The sequence below is a fragment of the Haliotis rubra genome, unplaced genomic scaffold (assembly GCF_003918875.1).
Source record: "Haliotis rubra isolate DU_JTF1 unplaced genomic scaffold, ASM391887v1 Scf1733, whole genome shotgun sequence".
Taxonomy (NCBI): Eukaryota; Metazoa; Mollusca; class Gastropoda; order Lepetellida; family Haliotidae; genus Haliotis; species Haliotis rubra.
This window is the reverse complement of record NW_025765707.1, coordinates 42,168-63,898: the sequence shown is the minus strand read 5'-3', so window position 1 is coordinate 63,898 and position 21,731 is coordinate 42,168. Positions and strand designations below refer to the sequence as shown.

Below are 21,731 nucleotides of genomic sequence, written 5' to 3'. Positions count from 1 at the left end.
AGCCAAATATTTGTTGCATCCTTTTAACAATAATTCTGTTATGCTGTGATTTTGTTTTAAGCGAATTCTGTATGAAAGCTTTTGGATGAACACATATACGTTGTTCTGTGTCTAGTCCTATATCATGCTCTGTGTCTGGTCCTATATCATGCTCTGTCTCTGGTCCTATATCATGCTCTGTGTCTGGTCCTATGTCATGCTCTGTGTCTGGTACAATATCATGCTCTGTGTCTGGTCCAGTGGCTTGCTCTGTGTCCGGTCCTATATCAAGCCCTCTGTCTGGTCCTACATCAAGCTCTGTGTCTTGTCCTATATCATGCTCTGTGTCTGGTCCTATATCATGCTCTGTGTCTTGTCCTATATCATGCTCTGTCTCTATTCCTATATCATGCTATGTGTCTTGTCCTATAGCATGCCCTGTCTCTGGTCCTATATCATGCTCTGTGTTTGGTCCTATAGCATGCTCTGTGTCCCTGTTAGTGTGGGATGTTATAGCACGAGCTGGGTCTAATCCTATAGCACCCCCTGTGTCGAATCCTGTAGCACTCCCTGTGTCTAATCCTGTAGCACTCATTGTGTCTGATCCTGTAGCACTCCCTGTGTCTAATCCTGTAGCACTCCCTGTGTCTAATCCTGTAGCACTCGCTGTGTCTGATCCTGTAGGACTCCCTGTGTCTAATCCTGTAGCACTCCCTGTGTCTAATCCTGTAGCACTCGCTGTGTCTGATCCTGTAGGACTCCCTGTGTCTGATCCTGTAGCACTCCCTGTGTCTAATCCTGTAGCACTCCCTGTGTCTAATCCTGTAGCACTCGCTGTGTCTAATCCTGTAGCACCCCCTGTGTCTAATCCTGTAGCACTCGCTGTGTCTAATCCTGTAGCACTCCATGTGTCTAATCCTGTAGCACTCCCTGTGTCTAATCCTGTAGCACTCCCTCTGTCTGATCCTGTAGCACTCCCTGTGTCTTATCCTGTAGCACTCCATGTGTCTAATCCTGTAGCACTCCCTGTGTCTCATCCTGTAGCACTCCCTGTGTCTGATCCTGTAGCACTCCCTGTGTCTGATCCTGTAGCACTCCCTGTGTCTCATCCTGTAGCACTCCCTGTGTCTCATCCTGTAGCACTCCCTGTGTCTCATCCTGTAGCACTCCCTGTGTCTGATCCTGTAGCACTCCCTGTGTCTAATCCTGTAGCACTCCCTGTGTCTAATCCTGTAGCACTCCCTGTGTCTCATCCTGTAGCACTCCCTGTGTCTACTCCTGTACCACTCCATGTGTCTGATCCTGTAGCACTCCCTGTGTCTAATCATGTAACAACATTCCCTGTGTCTAATTCTGTAGCACTCGCTGTGTCTAATCCTGTAGCACTCCATGTGTCTGATCCTGTAGCACTCCCTGTGTCTAATCCTGTAGCACTCCATGTGTCTGATGCTGTAGCACTCCCTGTGTCTAATCATGTAACAACATTCCCTGTGTCTAATTCTGTAGCACTCCCTGTGTCTAATCCTGTAGCACTCCCTGTGTCTAATCCTGTAGCACTCCCTGTGTCTAATCCTGTAGCACTCCCTGTGTCTAATCCTGTAGCACTCCATGTGTCTAATCATGTAACAACATTCCCTGTGTCTAATTCTGTAGCACTCGCTGTGTCTAATCCTGTAGCACTCCATGTGTCTGATCCTGTAGCACTCCCTGTGTCTAATCATGTAACAACATTCCCTGTGTCTAATTCTGTAGCGCTCCCTGTGTCTAATCCTGTAGCACTCCCTGTGTCTAATCCTGTAGCACTCCATGTGTCTAATCCTGTAGCACTCCCTGTGTCTAATCCTGTAGCACTCCATGTGTCTAATCCTGTAGCACTCCCTGTGTCTAATCCTGTAGCCCTCCCAGTGTCTAATCCTGTAACGCTCCCTGTGTCTAATTCTGTAGCACTCCCTGTGTCTAATCCTGTAGCACTCCCTGTGTCTAATCCTGTAGCACTCTCTATGTTTAATCCTGTAGCACTCCCTGTGTCTGATCCTATATCACCCCGTGTGTCTAATCCTGTAGCACTCACTGTGTCTAATCCTGTAGCACTCTCTGTGTCTAATCATGTAGCACTCCCTGTGTCTAATCATGTAGCACTCCCTGTGTCTCATCCTCTAGCACTCCCTAAGTCTAATCATGTAGCACTCCCTCTGTCTAATCCTATAGCACCCCCTGTGTCTAATCCTGTAGCACTCACTGTGTCTAATCCTGTAGCCCTCCCTGTGTCTAATCCTATAGCACTCCCTGTGTCTAATCCTATAGCACTCCCTGTGTCTAATCCTGTAGCACTCCCTGTGTCTGAATCCTGTAGCACTCCCTGTGTCTGATCCTGTAGCAATCCCTGTGTCCAATTCTGTAGCACTCCCTCTGTCTAATCCTGTAGCACTCCCTGTGTCTGATCCTGTAGCACTCCCTGTGTCTCATCCTGTAGCACTCCCTGTGTCTAATCCTGTAGCACTCCCTGTGTCTGATCCTGTAGCACTCCCTGTGTCTGATCCTGTAGCACTCACTGTGTCTAATCCTGTAGCACTCCCTGTGTCTCATCCTGTAGCACTCACTGTGTCTCATCCTGCAGCACTCCCTGTGTCTCTTCCTGTTGCACTCCCTGTGTCTCATCCTTTTGCACTCCCTGTGTCTATCCCTTTAGCACTCCCTCTGTCTAATCCTGTAGCACTCCCTGTGTCTCATCCTGTAGCACTCCCTGTGTCTGATCCTGTAGCACTCCCTGTGTCTCATCCTGTTGCACTCCATGTGTCTCATCCTGTTGCACTCCCTGTGTCTAATCCTGTAGCACTCCCTGTGTCTCATCCTGTAGCACTCACTGTGTCTCATCCTGCAGCACTCCCTGTGTCTCTTCCTGTTGCACTCCCTGTGTCTCATCCTTTTGCACTCCCTGTGTCTATCCCTTTAGCACTCCCTCTGTCTAATCCTGTAGCACTCCCCCTGTCTATTCCTGTAGCACTCCCTGTTTCTAATCCTGTAGCACTCCCTGTGTCTGATCCTTTATCTCGCATTGTATCTCTCCCTATAGCAGACCTTGCTTTGTCTGTCAGGTCCCAAAGTAGTCCACAATGTTCTATACACATCAGCCTCTGTGTATCGCAGTAAACAAAAACTATACACATAAGTCTCTGTTTATCGCCATCAACAAAATCTATACACATCAGTCTCTGTGTATCACAATAAACAAAACTACAGACCTCAGTCTCTGTGTATCGCAATAAACAAAAACTATACACATCAGTCTCTGTTTATCGCCATCAACAAAATCTATACACATCAGTCTCTGTGTATCGCCATCAACAAAATCTATACACATCAGCCTCTGTTTATCTCAATAAACAAAATCTATACACATCAGTCTCTGTGTATCGCAATAAACAAAAACTACAGACCTCAGTCTCTGTGTATGGCAATAAACAAAAACTACAGACCTCAGTCTCTGTGTATCACAATAAAAAAAGACTATACACATCAGTCTCTGTTTATCGCAATAAACAAAAACTACAGACCTCAGTCTCTGTGTATCGCAATAAACAAAAACTACAGACCTCAGTCTCTGTTTATCGCCATCAACAAAATCTATACACATCAGTCTCTGTGTATCGCAATAAACAAAATCTATACACATCAGTCTCTGTGTATCACAATAAAAAAAGACTATACACATCAGTCTCTGTTTATCGCAATAAACAAAAACTACAGACCTCAGTCTCTGTGTATCGCAATAAACAAAAACTACAGACCTCAGTCTCTGTTTATCGCCATCAACAAAATCTATACACATCAGTCTGTGTGTATCGCAATAAACAAAATCTATACACATCAGTCTCTGTGTATCGCAGTAAACAAAAACTATACACATCAGTCTCTGTGTATCACAATAAACAAAAACTACAGACCTCAGTCTCTGTGTATCGCATTAAAAAAAAACTATAGACATCAGTCTCTGTGTATCGCAATAAACAAACACTATACACATCAGTCTCTGTGTATCACAATAAACAAAAACTACAGACCTCAGTCTCTGTGTATCGCAATAAACAAAAACTATACACATCAGTCTCTGTGTATCGCAATAAACAAAATCTATACACATCAGTCTCTGTGTATCGCCATCAACAAAATCTATACACGTCAGTCTCTGTTTATCGCCATCAACAAAATCTATAGACATCACTCTCTGTGTATCGCAGTAAACAAAAACTATACACATCAGTCTCTGTGTATCACAATAAACAAAAACTATACACATCAGTCTATGTTTATCGCAATAAACAAAAACTATACACCTCAGTCTCTGTGTATCACAATAAACAAAAACTACAGACCTCAGTCTCTGTGTATCGCATTAAAAACTATAGACATCAGTCTCTGTGTATCGCAATAAACAAAAACTACAGACCTCAGTCTCTGTGTATCGCAATACACAAAAACTATACACATCAGTCTCTGTGTATCGCCATCAACAAAATCTATACACATCAGTCTCTGTGTATCGCCATCAACAAAATCTACACAAATCAGCCTCTGTTTATCGCAATAAACAAAATCTATACACATCAGTCTCTGTGTATCGTAATAAACAAAATCTATACACATCAGTCTCTGTGTATGGCAGTAAACTAAAACTATACACATCAGTCTATTCATCGCCATAAACAAAATCTATACACATCAGTCTCTGTGCATCGCAATAAACAAAATCTATAAACATCAGTCTCTGTTTATCGCAATAAACAAAATCTATAGACATCACTCTCTGTGTATCGCAATAAACAAAAACTACAGACCTCAGTCTCTGTTTATCGCCATAAACAAAATCTATACACATCAGTCTCTGTGTATCGCAATGAACAAAATCTATACACATCAGTCTCTGTTTATCGCAGTAAACGAAAACTATACACATCACTTTCTGTGTATCGCAATAAACAAAAACTACAGACCTCAGTCTCTGTGTATCGCAATAAACAAAAACTATACACGTCAGTCTCTGTGTATCGCAATAAAGAAACTCTATACTCATTAGTCTCTGTGTATCGCAATAAACAAAATCTATAAACATCAGTCTCTTTGTATCACAATAAACAAAAATCTATACACATCAGTCTCTGTGTATCGCAATAGACAAAATCTACAGACCTCAGTCTCTGTGTATCGCAATAAACAAAATCTATACACATCAGTCTGTGTGTACTACAATAAACAAAATCTATACACATCAGTCTCTGTGTATCGCAATAAACAAAATCTACAGACCTCCGTCTCTGTGTATCGCAATAGACAAAATCTACACACATCAGTCTCTCTTTATCGCCATGAACAAAATCTATACACATCAGTCTCTGTTTATCGCCATAAACAAAATCTATACACATTAGTCTCTGTTTATCGCAATAAACAAAAACTATACACATCAGTCTCTGTGTATCGCAATAAACAAACACTATACACATCAGTCTCTGTAATTTCAACATAATAAAACTATACTCCTCAGTTTCTGTGATTTCAACATAATATAACTATACTCCTCAGTTTCTGTGATTTCAACATAATATAACTATACTCCTCAGTTTCTGTGATTTCAACATAATATAACTATTCACCTCAGTCTCTGTGATTTCAACATAATTTAACTTCACACCTCAGTCTCTGTGATTTCAACATAATATAGCTTCACACCTCAGTCTCTGTGATTCAAGATAATATAACTACACACCTCAGTCTCTGTGATTTCAACATAATATAACTTCACACCTCAGTCTCTGTGATTTCAACATAATATAACTATATACCTCAGTTTCTGTGATTTCAACATAATATAACTATTCACCTCAGTCTCTGTGATTTCAACATAATATAACTTCACACCTCAGTCTCTGTGATTCAACATAATATAACTTCACACCTCAGTCTCTGTGATTTCAACATAATATAACTATATACCTCAGTCTCTGTGATTTCAACATAATATAACTATATACCTCAGTCTCTGTGATTTCAACATAATATAAGTATACACCTCAGTCTCTGTGATGTCAACATAATATAACTTCACACCTCAGTCTCTGTGATTTCAACATAATATAACTATACACCTCAGTCTCTGTGATTTCAACATAATATAACTTCACACCCCAGTCTCTGTGATTTCAACATAATGTAACAGTACACTTCAGCTGTTGCGTGTTGTAATAAAAAATAACCGTACACTTCATTTATGTGCTGCAACAGGACCTTACTGTACATGTTAACATCTTTATATCCCAGTCAAACACATATTTCAGTCTCTCTGTGTTGCATTAAAACATAACTCGCACATTCCAGACCACTAGCGAGGAGGACTATACATAATATAGTGGAAGCCTTCAATGGAAATGAAACACCATTTGACAAAATTGTTCTGGCAAGTTAACAACCTGTACACATTGAACAATGATAACATCAACGGACAGGTAAGTATACCCTGGTATTCAGTTCAGGTAATGTTCAATAGACCTTATTCATCACAGGTGTTTTAAACTCGTCAACCTTGACAGAAAACCTGCGCTGGTGCGCACCAGAGCCTATTAACAAGTATACTTTCAAAGTGATATTGCTTTACGGGAAGTTAAATGTGTTGAGAAAGGAATTCCTGGAAGCAATCACAGCGTGACATCATTATCATTTCTCCTAGAATGGCCACAGGTCAGTTATAAGTCTCTTTCTTCCAGAAAACCTTCTGCACGAATAAGAAGAAACAAATTTGTTGAAAGCTTTGCAAATGCCCACAAAACTGATCACGTCTCAACTTACCCAGATGACTGTAACAAATAAAACAAGTTCCTATCAGAAACGCGTATGCGTCCATAGTAGAACATAGTCGAAGAGAGCTGAACAAAGTTGGACATGGTAGTCAATAGTAGAACAGAGCTGAACAAAGTTGAACATAGTAGTCCACAGCAGAACATGGTAAACAAAGTCGGACACAGTAGTTGTTGCTCAGTGGAATTGAAAACTAAAGTAACTGAAATATGAAGTATGGAAATTAAATGTTTTCCAACAGATTTCCACAGTAACGTTATAACAACAATAACCAGGGCGTTTCAAGCCATTACATGTACATATACTCAGCAGCAAAAAAAAAGCAAAGTCAGTACGAATTCAAAATTAAATAGGCACTGTAATCAAATCATTACAGAAATGGACAAAATAAGCGGATCAAAAACATTTGCTGTGTACAATATCTTGACACATCAATGAATAACTCAGCACAATTCCAAGACATTACGTGAACGTTTGCAGTCCATTCAGACTCTTGCCTTCAGCATCTAGTGTGACCACCACGAGCGGCAATAACTGCAGCACAGCGTCTATGCATGGAGTGCACCAATCGATTGATGAAGGCCATTGGCACCTTGAACCCAACTCTGAGAAAGAATTGGCGCAATAAATCAGCTGTGTTCGGCTTTGGTATGACATTATTCAGTCTCCTCTGAATTTCATGCCAAAGATGTTCAACTGGGTTTAAATCAGGACTAAGGCCTGGTCACTGCATAATGCTGACACCGTTCTGCTGTAGGAAGTCCCGTGTAGCTCTGGCAGTATGGGCCCGGGCGTTATCATGCTGGAAAATGTTGTTCCGGTGACGTGCGAAATGTGGTATGACGTGGGGTCTGAGAGCTTGGACGATGTAGCGCACTGCTGTGATGTCGCGTCCTCTCCCTGGACCAAGGTTCTGGAACACCACAGGACCCACTCTCTGTTTCAGGCATACTCCAACCCATACCATGATGCATGCACCTCCTCATGAGTCTCTTTCCATAACACATTGGTCTGAGTAACGCAGGCCACGTCGTCGCCATATTCGTGTTCTGCCATCTGCAGTTGATACGCAGTACCGACTCTCATCTGTGAACAGAACAGTTCTCCATTGCCTGTATCGCCAGTTTTGGTGTTGTAGGGAAGATTTTAGACGTTCACGCCGACGACGAGGGGTGATGATAGGTGCCACGGTAAGGTCTACGGCAATGGAGGTTCCCGCTGTTAAGACGTCGGCGTACTGTATCAGTACTGATTGGTCTTCCGTGTGTTCCCACTGTCTGGCGTGCTGTTTCGGATGCCTGCATGAAGGAATTCTGTACATGCTGTCGCATAACATGGCGGTCTTGTTGTCTTGTGGTCACCCTTGCTCTGCCAGTACGGGGGCGATCATTTGTGGTGTTGGTGGCCCGGACACGTTGCTGCAGCCTGTAGATGGTCCGAAAGTTGACCTGGAAGTGATTGGCAACGACTTGTGCAGTGTGGCCAGCTTCAAGTCTTCCTAGCGCCTGGTTCCTCTGAGCTGTCGTGAGAAGGGGCATCCTGCTGACATTTTATAGGGCTGGTCCGTGTGAACAGCACATGCAGCATGAGTAGCATGGAAAACATAGAGAACACCGTACCAGATCAGGTTACGGTTGTTTTAGATCATTTCCTGGGTTCTATTCTTTGCTCAGGCAAAGTTGGTGAAGTTGTCAAAAATATAGAATCAAAACATTAAATGAGTTTACAGTTATCCGTTGTCTGTGAAGGAAATTCCAAACTGACGTTTCTTTTGCTGCTTAGTATATATGCACAGTATGGCCGTAGAGCTGCAATAACAACACACATATTGACTAGGTTAACCAATTCCTTTTCCGAGAACAGGAAGCTGACGACACCCACCCCAGTTCCGCACCAAATGTCACCAACTTGAAAATATCTGTGCACACATTCAGCATAAGACATCGTGGCAGCACCAGATATTAAACACGTGGTCAGTTTCAATTACTATATTGATGTACATTTACAAACATAGATGTCTTTTACAATATCAGCACATCTGCCACAGGCCTCCATCAAAACTAAAGTTTACATACGATACTCGTTTAGGGAGCAAATGATGCTGTAGTGACATCACTTGCTGATATTATAGATGCTGTAGTGACATCACTTGCTTATATTATAGATGCTGTAGTGACATCACTTGCTGATATTATAGAAGCTGTAGTAGAAGAGTTTGCTGATATTATAGATGCTGTAGTGACATCACTTGCTTATATTATAGATGCTGTAGTAGAAGTGTTTGCTGATATTATAGATGCTGTAGTAGAAGTGTTTGCTGATATTATAGAAGCTGTAGAAGAAGTGTTTGCTGATATTATAGATGCTGTAGTGACATCACTTGCTTATATTATAGATGCTGTAGTAGAAGTGTTTGCTGATATTACAGAAGCTGTAGTAGAAGTGTTTGATGATATTATAGAAGCTGTAGCAGAAGTGTTTGCTGATATTATAGATGCTGTAGTGACATCACTTGCTTATATTATAGATGATGTAGTAGAAGTGTTTGCTGATATTATAGAAGCTGTAGTAGAAGTGTTTGCTGATATTACAGAAGCTGTAGAAGAAGTGTTTGCTGATATTATAGAAGCTGTAGCAGAAGTGTTTGCTGATATTATAGATGCTGTAGTGACATCACTTGCTTATATTATAGATGATGTAGTAGAAGTGTTTGCTGATATTATAGTAGCTGTAGTAGAAGTGTTTGCTGATTTTATCGAAGCTGTAGTAGAAGTGTTTGCTGATATTATAGAAGCTGTAGTAGAAGTGTTTGCTGATATTATAGATGCTGTAGTGACATCACTTGCTTATATTATAGATGCTGTAGTAGAAGTGTTTGCTGATATTATAGATGCTGTAGTAGAAGTGTTTGCTGATATTATAGAAGCTGTTGTAGAAGTGTTTGCTGATATTATAGATGCTGTAGTGACATCACTTGCTTATATTATAGATGCTGTAGTAGAAGTGTTTGCTGATATTATAGATGCTGTAGTAGAAGTGTTGGCTGATATTATGGATGCTGTAGTAGAAGTGTTTGCTGATATTATAGAAGCTGTAGTAGAAGTGTTTGCTGATATTATAGATGCTGTAGTGACATCACTTGCTTATATTATAGATGCTGCAGTAGAAGTGTTTGCTGATATTATAGAAGCTGTTGTAGAAGTGTTTGCTGATATTTTAGAAGCTGTAGTGACATCCCTTGCTGATATTATAGATGCTGTAGTAGAAGTGTTTGCTGATATTATAGAAGCTGTTGTAGAAGTGTTTGCTGATATTATAGAAGCTGTAGTAGAAGTGTTTGCTGATATTATAGATGCTGTAGAAGAAGTGTTTGCTGATATTATAGAAGCTTTAGTAGAAGTGTTTGCTGATATTATAGATGCTGTAGTGACATCACTTGCTTATATTATAGATGCTGTAGTAGAAGTGTTTGCTGATATTATAGAAGCTGTAGTAGAAGTGTTTGCTGATATTATAGAAGCTGTAGTAGAAGTGTTTGCTGATATAATAGAAGCTGTAGTAGAAGTGTTTGCTGATATTATAGATGCTGTAGTAGAAGTGTTTGCTGATATTATAGAAGCTGTAGTAGAGGTGTTTGCTGATATTATAAAAGCTGTAGTAGAAGTGTTTGCTGATATTATAGATGCTGTAGCGACATCACTTGCTTATATTATAGATGCTGTAGTAGAAGTGTCTGCTGATATTATAGAAGCTGTAGTAGAAGTGTTTGCTGATATTATAGAAGCTCTAGTAGAAGTGTTTGCTGATATTATAGATGCTGTAGTAGAAGTGTTTGCTGATATTATAGATGCTGTAGTAGAAGTGTTTGCTGATATTATAGAAGCTGTAGTAGAAGTGTTTGCTGATATTATAGATGCTGTAGTAGAAGTGTTTGCTTGATATTATAGATGCTGTAGTAGAAGTGTTTGCTGATATTATAGATGCTGTAGAAGTGTTTGCTGACATCAGATGCTGTAGTGTTTGCTGATATTATAGATGCTGTAGTAGAAGTGTTTGCTGATATTATAGAAGCTGTAGTAGAGGTGTTTGCTGATATTATAAAAGCTGTAGTAGAAGTGTTTGCTGATATTATAGATGCTGTAGCGACATCACTTGCTTATATTATAGATGCTGTAGTAGAAGTGTCTGCTGATATTATAGAAGCTGTAGTAGAAGTGTTTGCTGATATTATAGATGCTGTAGTAGAAGTGTTTGCTGATATTATAGATGCTGTAGTAGCATCATTTGCTGATATTGTAGATGCTGTAGTAGAAGTGTTTGCTGATATTATAGATGCTGTAGTAGAAGTGTTTGCTGATATTATAGAAACTGTAGTAGAAGTGTTTGCTGATTTGCTGATATTATAGATGCTGTAGTAGAATCATTTGCTGATATTATAGATGTTGTAGTAGAAGTGTTTGCTGATATTATAGAAGCTGTAGTAGAAGTGTTTGCTGATATTATAGATGCTGTAGTAGAAGTGTTTGCTGATATTATAGATGCTGTAGTAGAAGTGTTTGCTGATATTATAGATGCTATAGTAGAAGTGTTTGCTAATATAATAGAAGCTGTAGTAGAAGTGTTTGCTGATATTATAGATGCTGTAGTAGAAGTGTTTGCTGATATTATAGATGCTGTAGTAGCATCATTTGCTGATATTATAGATGCTGTAGTAGCATCATTTGCTGATATTATAGATGCTGTAGTAGAAGTGTTTGCTGATATTATAGATGCTGTAGTAGAATTGTTGGCTGATATTATAGAAGCTGTAGTAGAAGTGTTTGCTGATATTATAGAAGCTGTAGTAGCATCATTTGCTGATATTATAGATGTTGTAGTAGAAGTGTTTGCTGATATTATAGAAGCTGTAGTAGAAGTGTTTGCTGATATTATAGATGCTGTAGTAGAAGTGTTTGCTGATATTATAGAAGCTGTAGTGACATCCCTTGCTTATATTATAGATGCTGTAGTAGAAGTGTTTGCTGATATTATAGAAGCTGTTGTAGAAGTGTTTGCTGATATTATAGAAGCTGTAGTAGAAGTGTTTGCTGATATTATAGATGCTGTAGAAGAAGTGTTTGCTGATATTATAGAAGCTTTAGTAGAAGTGTTTGCTGATATTATAGATGCTGTAGAAGAAGTGTTTGCTGATATTATAGAAGCTTTAGTAGAAGTGTTTGCTGATATTATAGAAGCTGTAGTGGCATCATTTGCTGTCATGTCGGTTACTGTAGTGACATGCTGATGTTTTATGTGTATCCATGGACATTGTTGAGTCCGAAATGACACCAAGATGCCGGGCACGCCCATGGGGCATCACTTTAGTGTCACCCAAATGCAGTGATGAAGATGTATCAGTTGATGCTGTTCTGGCCAATGAACAGGAACAAAGCTTCGTTATCATTGAATATCAGATTGTTTGCAATCATCCAAACGCTGATTTCAGGAGTGCAATGCACGAGTCATTAAATGGATTCAACTCCAGACAGTGGTGAACATCTGCAACCTGTTTGACACAAAAGAAAGACTGCCGACAGGACGAACGTTCTCGAAATCATTGAGCTCAGATCCCAACTTCATTTAAAAAATTTCTCACGAACTTGTCCTGTGGAGAGAAATGAATTAATGGTGTTCCACACCGAAGTAGCCCGGTAGGCTAACTCTGACTGACTGACTGAGTTTGGTTTTACGCCGCTTTTAGTAATATTCCAGCAACATCACGGCGGGGGACACCAGAAATGGGCTTAACAAATTGTACCCATGTGGGGATTCGAACCCGGGTCTTCGGCGTGACGAGCCAACGCTTTAACCATTAGGCTACCCCACCGCCCCAGGTAGGCTAACAACAACGTAGGGCCAGGATTTAGTGGCTTTTGGTACCTTTAATCCACCATGTTTAGGGAGAGCTGTATTACTGTCCCTTTTAACTGTGTCTGGTTTTCCTTTCCAAATAAATCTAAAACATAGCTTTTGAAGTTTATCTAAAACATGATCTGGAGGATTTGGGAGTGTAGCAAATAGGTAATATCATTTAGGAAGCAAGAGTGATTTCAAAACTGTATGAGGGAGTGAGTGTTTGTCCTGACCAGGTGTTCATTTCTTTCGTAATTTGAGACAATTTATCAGAATATTTTTTTCAGAATAATTCTATGTCAAAATGAATACCTACAAGTGTAAATTTAGTGTGAGACCAGTCAAAATTCCAGTCTTTACATAATTTTAGTCGTGATGTCTTTTTTAATCCTATCCAAATTAGCTTTGTTTTTCAATATTAATTTTTAGCCCAGAGAATCTTACAAAGAACTGTAATGTACTTAAGGCAGCATAAAGACATCTTTCACAACCGTCAAGTGTCATCGTCATATCAGCAGCAAATTGGGACATAATGTATTCAGTAGTGTCAATGTTCATTCCTCTTATATGGTTATTATTATCTTTAGACACAGCAGAAATGCAACTGTACCCTTTATCAGTCATGTGAAAAGGGAGATAATCAAGAATTATGACATTACAAAATATGTTAATTCCTCTTCTTGTGGTGCTGACAAATTCTTCTCCTTTTGGTAATCTCTGCATGCACTCTTTAAGCACTATAAGGAGAGGGAGGAATGATTTTATGGACGTCAACTTCTTTATTATGAATAACACGACGTTTCGGAGTGTATGCTTGCTCCTTCATCAGGTGAAATCCACCTGATGAAGGAGCTAGCATACACTCCGAAACGTCAATAAAGAAGTTGACATCCATAAAATCTTGCTTTTCCTATGTATTCCACTTCTAAATGCCCTTCACAGATTTGATGAATGATTTTGCCTACGTTTATCCTTCTTTCATATGGATACAATGTATACCCCCACCTCCGCCCTCAACACACATACACACATACGCACATACATATATACACACACACATACATAATCACACATTACACACACTTATACACACATATACACACATATATACATACATACATACATACATACATACATACATACATACATACATACATACATACATACATACATACATACATACATACATACATACATACATACATACATACATACATACATCTGTACCTATCAACGTCACACATTGACTACTAATGTATGTATTGTACCTATAAATATGTTTAGTTATGGTGGCATCTGATGGCATTTGCAGACTGTTTCCATAGAAATATCATTGATTGTTTTGTATACCTTGTATATCAGCACCCTGATTACATGTACTGTACCTATAAATGCGTTAAAATGGTAAATAAATAAAAAGATTTAGTAGAAATGATTTTGAGTGAGCTTTTTGCATAGTATCAAATATAGCTTCGACGGATAAATGATTGAAACACTGCACACTTTAGTAACAACATCCTACTGATCTTTTCCTCTACATTATGAAGACTGCACACTTTAGTAACAACATCCTACTGATCTTGACCTCCACTTGATCAACACTACACACTTTATCAACAATATCATACGTATCTTTTTCTCCACATCATCAACACTGCACACTTTAGTAACAACTTCTTAAAGAGCTTTTCCTCCACATTATGAAGACTGCACACTTTAGTAACAACATCCTACTGATCTCTTCCTCCACATTATCAACACTGCACACTTTAGTAACAACATCTTACGTATCTTGTCCTCTACATTATCAACACTGCACACTTTAGTGACAACATCCTACTGATTTTTCCTCTACATTATCAGCACTACACACTTTATTAACAACATCATACGTATCTTTTCCTCCACATCATCAACACTGCACACTTTTGTAACAACATCCTACTGATCTTTTCCTCTACATTATCAGCACTACACACTTTATTAACAACATCCTACTGATCTTTTCCACAACATTATCAACACTGCACACCATAGTAACAACATCCTACTGATTCTTTCCTCCACATTATCAGCACTACACACTTTATTAACAACATCATACGTATCTTTTCCTCCACATCATCAACACTGCACACTAAAGTAACAACATCCTACTGATCATTTCCTCTACATTATCAGCACTACACACTTTATTAACAGCATCCTACTGATCTTTTCCACCACATTATCAACACTGCACACCATAGTAACAACATCCTACTGATTCTTTCCTCCACATTATCAGCACTACACACTTTATTAACAACATCATACGTATCTTTTCCTCCACATCATCAACACTGCACACTTTAGTAACAACATCCTACTGATCTTTTCCTCTACATTATCAGCACTACACACTTTATTAACAACATCATACGTAACTTTTCCGCCACATCATCAACACTGCACACTAAAGTAACAACATCCTACTGATCTTTTCCTCTATATTATCAGCACTACACACTTTATTAACAACATCCTACTGATCTTTTCCACCACATTATCAACACTGCACACCATAGTAACAACATCCTACTGATCTTTTCCTCCACATTATCAGCACTACACACTTTATTAACAACATCATACCGATCTTTTCCTCCACATTATCAGCACCACACACTTTATTAACAACATCATACCGATCTTTTCCTCCACATCATCAACACTGCACACATTAGTAAAAACATCATTCCGAGCTTTTCCTCCACACTATCAACACTGCACACTTTCGTAACAACATCCTACTGATCTTTTCCTCCACATTATCAGGACTACACACTTTAATAACAACATCCTACTTATCATTTCCACCACATTATCAACACTGCACACTTTAGTAACAACATCCTACTGATCTTTTCCTCCACATTATCAGCACTTCACACTTTATTAACAAGTGTTTTGAATGTTTAAACGGTTAAGAGAATTTCAGCTTTACATGATTACAGAGGACTCAGACCAGATGATTATCCAGTCAAACCATCACACTCTTTAATAACAACATCCTACTTATCATTTCCACCACATTATCAACACTGCACACTTTAGTAACAACATCCTACTGATCTTTTCCTCCATTATCAGCACTTCACACTTTATTAACAACACTGCACACTTTGAGTAACAAACATCCTTACTGATCTTTTCAGCTCCACATTATCAGCACTTCACACTTTATTAACAACATCATACCGATCTTTTCCCCCTCATTATGAGCACTGCACATTTTATTAACAACATCATACGTAACTTTTCATCCACATCATCATCACAGCACACTTTAGTAACAACATCATTCCGATCTTTTCCGCCACACTATCAACCCTGCAGACTTTAGTAACAACATCCTACTGTTCCTTTCCTCTACATTATCAGCACTACACACTTTATTAAAAACATCATACGTAATTTTCCTCCACATCATCAACACTGCACACATTAGTAACAACATCATTCCGATCTTTTCCGCCACACTATTAACACTGCACACTTTAGTAACAACATCCAACTGATCCTTTCCTCCACATTATCAACACTACACACTTTAGTAGCAACTTCCTACTGATCTTTTCCTCCACATTATTAACACTGCACACGTTAGTAACAACATCCTACTGATCTTTTCCTCCACATTATCAACATTGCACACTTTACTAATAACATCACACTGATCTTTTCCTCAACATTACCAGCACTACACATTTTATAAACAACATCATACGTATCTTTTCCTCCACATTATCAACACTGCACACTTTACTAATAACATCACACTAATCTTTTCCGCCACATTATCAACACTGCACACTTCAGTAACAACATCATACGAATCTTCTCCTCCACATTATGAAAACTGCACACTTTAGTAACAACATCTTACGTATCTTGTCCTCTTCATTATCAACACTGCACAATTTCGTAACAACATCTTACGTATCTTGTCCTCTACATTATCAACACAGCACACGTTAGTAACAAAATCCTACTGATCTTGTCCTCTACATTATCAGCACTACACACTTTATTAACAACATTATACCGATCTTGTCCTCCACATTATCAACACTGCACACTTTAGTAACAACATCATAGAGATCGTTTTCTCCACATGTTCAACACTGCACACTTAAGTAACAACATCCCTACTGATCTTTTCCTCTACATTATCAGCACTACACACTTTATTAACAATATCCTACTGATCTTTTCCTTCACATTATCAACACTGCACACTTTATTAACAACATCATACGTATCTTTTCCTCTACATTATCAACACTGCAAACCTTAGTAATAACATCCTACTGATCTTTTCCTCAACATTATCAGCACTACACACTTTATTAACAACATTATACGTATCTTTTCCTCCACATTATCAACACTGCACACTTTAGTAACAACATCCTACTGATCTTTTCCTCCACATTATCAGCACTGCACACTTTACTAATAACATCACACTGATCTTTTCCACCACATTATCAACACTGCACACTTTAGTAACAACATCATACTGATCTTGTCCTCCATATTATCAGCACTACACACTTTATTAACAATATCATACGTATCCTTTCCTCCACATTATCAACACTGCACACTTCATTAAATACATCATACGTATCTTTTAATCTACGTTATCAACACTGCAAGCCTTAGTTATAATATCGTAATGATGTTTTACTCCACACTATCAGCGCTCGAGACATTAGTAACAACATTATACCGATCTTTAACCTCTACATTATCAAAAATGCACACTTTCGTAAGAACATCCTACTTATCTTTTCCTCCACATTATCAGCACTGCACACTTTAGTAACAACATCCTACTCATCTCTTCCTCCACATTATCATAATTACACACCTTACTAACAACATCTTAAGTATCATTTCCGCCACATTATCAGCACTCCACACGTTCGTAACAACATCATACCGATCGTTTAATCCACATGTTCAACACTGCACACTTTAGTGACAACATTATACCGATCTTTTCAACACATTATCAAAACTGCACACTTTAGTAACAACATCCTACTGATCTTTTCCTCCACATTATCAGAACTACACACTTTATTAACGATATCATACGTATCTTTTCCTCCACATTATCAACACTGCACACTTTAGTAACAACATTCTACTGATCTTTTCCTCCACATTATAAACACTGCACACTTTACTAATAACATCACACTGATCTTTTCCTCCACATTATCAAAACTACACACTTTATTAACAACATCATACGTATCTTTTCCACAACATTATCAATACTGCACACTTAAGTAACAACATCATACCGATCTTTCCCACCACATTATCAACACTGCACACTTTAGTAACAACATCCTACTGATGTTCTCCTGCACATTATAAACACTGCACACTTTACTAATAACATCACACTGATCTTTTCCTCCACATTATGAAAACTACACACTTTATTAACAACATCATACGTATCTTTTAAACAGCATTATCAATACTGCACACTTAAGTAACAACATCATACCGATCTTTCCCACCACATTATCAACACTGCACAGTTTACTAATAACATCCTACTGATCTTTTCCTCCACATTATCAACACTGCACACTTTAGTAACAACATCCTACTGATCTTTTCCTGCACATTATAAACACTGCACACTTTACTAATAACATTACACTGATCTTTTCCTCTACATTATAAACACTGCACACTTTACTAATAACATCACACTGATCTTTTCCTCCACATTATAAACACTGCACACTTTACTAATAAAATCACACTGATCTTTTCCTCCTCATTATCAACACTGCACAGTTTACTAATAACATCCTACTGATCTTTTCCCCCACATTATCAACACTGCAAACTTTAGTAACAACATCCTACTGATCTTTTCCTCCACATTATCAACACTGCACACTTTACTAATAACATCACACTGATCTTTTCCTCCACATTATCAACACTGCACACTTTAGTAATAACATCCTACCGATCTTTTCCTCCACATTATCAACACTGCACACGTTCGTACCAACATCATACCGATCGTTTCCTCCACATGTTCAACACTGCACACTTTAGTGACAACATCATACCGATCTTTTCCACAACATTATCAACACTGCACACTTTAGTAAAAATATCCTACTGATCTTTTCCTACACATTATCAGCACTACACACTTTATTAACAATATCAAACGTATCTTTTCCTCTACATTATAAACACTGCACACTTTACTAATAACATCACACCGATCTTTTCCTCCACATTATCAAAACTACACACTTTATTAACAACATCATACGTATCTTTTCCACAACATTATCAATACTGCACACTTAAGTAACAACATCATACCGATCTTTTCCACCACATTATCAACACTGCACACTTTACTAATAACATCCTACTGATCTTTTCCTCCACATTATCAACACTGCACACTTTAGTAACAACATCCTACTGATCTTTTCCTGCACATTATAAACACTGCACACTTTACTAATAACTTTACACTGATCTTTTCCGCCACATTATCAACACTCCACACGTTCGTAAGAACATCCTACTTATCTTTTCCTCCACATTATCAGCACTGCACACTTTAGTAACAACATAATACCACCTTTTCTCCACGTAATCAACACTGCACACTTTGGTAAGAACATCATACTGATCTCTTCCTCCACATTATCAACACTCACACTTTACTAACAACATCTTACGTATCATTTCCGCCACATTACCAACACTGCAACACCTACTGATCTTTTCCTCGACATTATCAACACTGCACACTCGTAATAACATCGTACTTGATCTTTTCCTCCACATTATCAGCACTCACACTTTATAACAGCATCATATGTATTTTTTCCTCCTCATTATCAGCAGTGCACACTTTAGTAACAACATCATACTGATCTTTTCCTCCACATTATCAGCACTACACACTTTACTAACAACATCTTACGTATCATTTCCGCCACATTATCAGCACTGCACACTTTAGTAACAACATCCTACTGATCTTTTCCTGCAAATTATAAACACTGCACACTTTACTAATAACATTACACTGATCTTTTCCTCTACATTATTAACACTGCACACTTTACTAATAACATCACACTGATCTTTTCCTCCACATTATCAACACTGCACACTTTTGTAACAACATCCTACTGATCTTTTCCTGCACATTATAAACACTGCACACTTTACTAATAACATCACACTGATCTTTTCCTCCACATTATAAACACTGCACACTTTACTAATAACATCACACCGATCTTTTCCTCCACATTATCAACACTGCACAGTTTACTAATAACATCCTACTGATCTTTTCCCCCACATTATCAACACTGCAAACTTTAGTAACAACATCCTACTGATCTTTTCCTGCACATTATAAACACTGCACACTTTAGTAACAACATCCTACTGATCTTTTCCTCCACATTATAAACACTGCACACTTTACTAATAACATCACACTGATCTTTTCCTCCTCATTATCAACACTGCACACTTTAGTAATAACATCCTACTGATCTTTTCTTCCACATTATCAACACTACAGACTTTAGTAACAACATCCTACTGATCTTTTCCTGCACATTATAAACACTGCACACTTTAGTAACAACATCCTACTGATCTTTTCCTCCACATTATAAACACTGCACACTTTACTAATAACATCACACTGATCTTTTCCTCCACATTATCAACACTGCACACTTTAGTAATAACATCCTACCGATCTTTTCCTCCACATTATCAACACTGCACACGTTCGTACCAACATCATACCGATCGTTTCCTCCACATGTTCAACACTGCACACTTTAGTGACAACATCATACCGATCTTTTCCACAACATTATCAACACTGCACACTTTAGTAAAAATATCCTACTGATCTTTTCCTACACATTATCAGCACTACACACTTTATTAACAATATCAAACGTATCTTTTCCTCTACATTATAAACACTGCACACTTTACTAATAACATCACACCGATCTTTTCCTCCACATTATCAAAACTACACACTTTATTAACAACATCATACGTATCTTTTAACCACAACATTATCAATACTGCACACTTAAGTAACAACATCATACCGATCTTTCCCACCACATTATCAACACTGCACAGTTTACTAATAACATCCTACTGATCTTTTCCTCCACATTATCAACACTGCACACTTTAGTAACAACATCCTACTGATCTTCTCCTGCACATTATAAACACAGCACACTTTACTAATAACATCACACTGATCTTTTCCTCCACATTATGAAAACTACACACTTTATTAACAACATCATACGTATCTTTTCCACAACATTATCAATACTGCACACTTAAGTAACAACATCCTACTGATCTTTTCCTCCACATTATCAACACTGCACACTTTACTAATAACATCCTACTGATCTTTTCCTCCACATTATCAACACTGCACACTTTAGTAACAACATCCTACTGATCTTTTCCTGCACATTATAAACACTGCACACTTTACTAATAACATTACACTGATCTTTTCCGCCACATTATCAACACTCCACACGTTCGTAAGAACATCCTACTTATCTTTTCCTCCACATTATCAGCACTGCACACTTTAGTAACAACATAATACCGATCTTTTCCTCCACGTAATCAACACTGCACACTTTGGTAAGAACATCATACTGATCTCTTCCTCCACATTATCAACACTACACACTTTACTAACAACATCTTACGTATCATTTCCGCCACATTACCAACACTCCACACGTTCGTAGCAACATCCTACTGATCTTTTCCTCCACATTATCAACACTGCACACTTTCGTAATAACATCGTACTGATCTCTTCCTCCACATTATCAGCACTACACACTTTACTAACAACATCATATGTATTTTTTCCT

At 38.4% G+C, this 21,731-nt stretch overlaps 1 protein-coding gene across 1 annotated transcript in view; it reads right to left on the bottom strand.

The window, feature by feature from the left end:
• Nucleotides 1–391: 391 nt before the first annotated feature.
• Nucleotides 392–21,731, bottom strand: part of LOC124272834 (putative per-hexamer repeat protein 5) — a 43,486-nt gene continuing 22,146 nt past the window's right edge. Inside the window, exon 4 of the mRNA XM_046708056.1 lies at nt 392–945. Within this exon, the coding sequence (XP_046564012.1) occupies nt 392–945 (554 nt within the window). The remainder of the gene's footprint in view (nt 946–21,731) is intronic.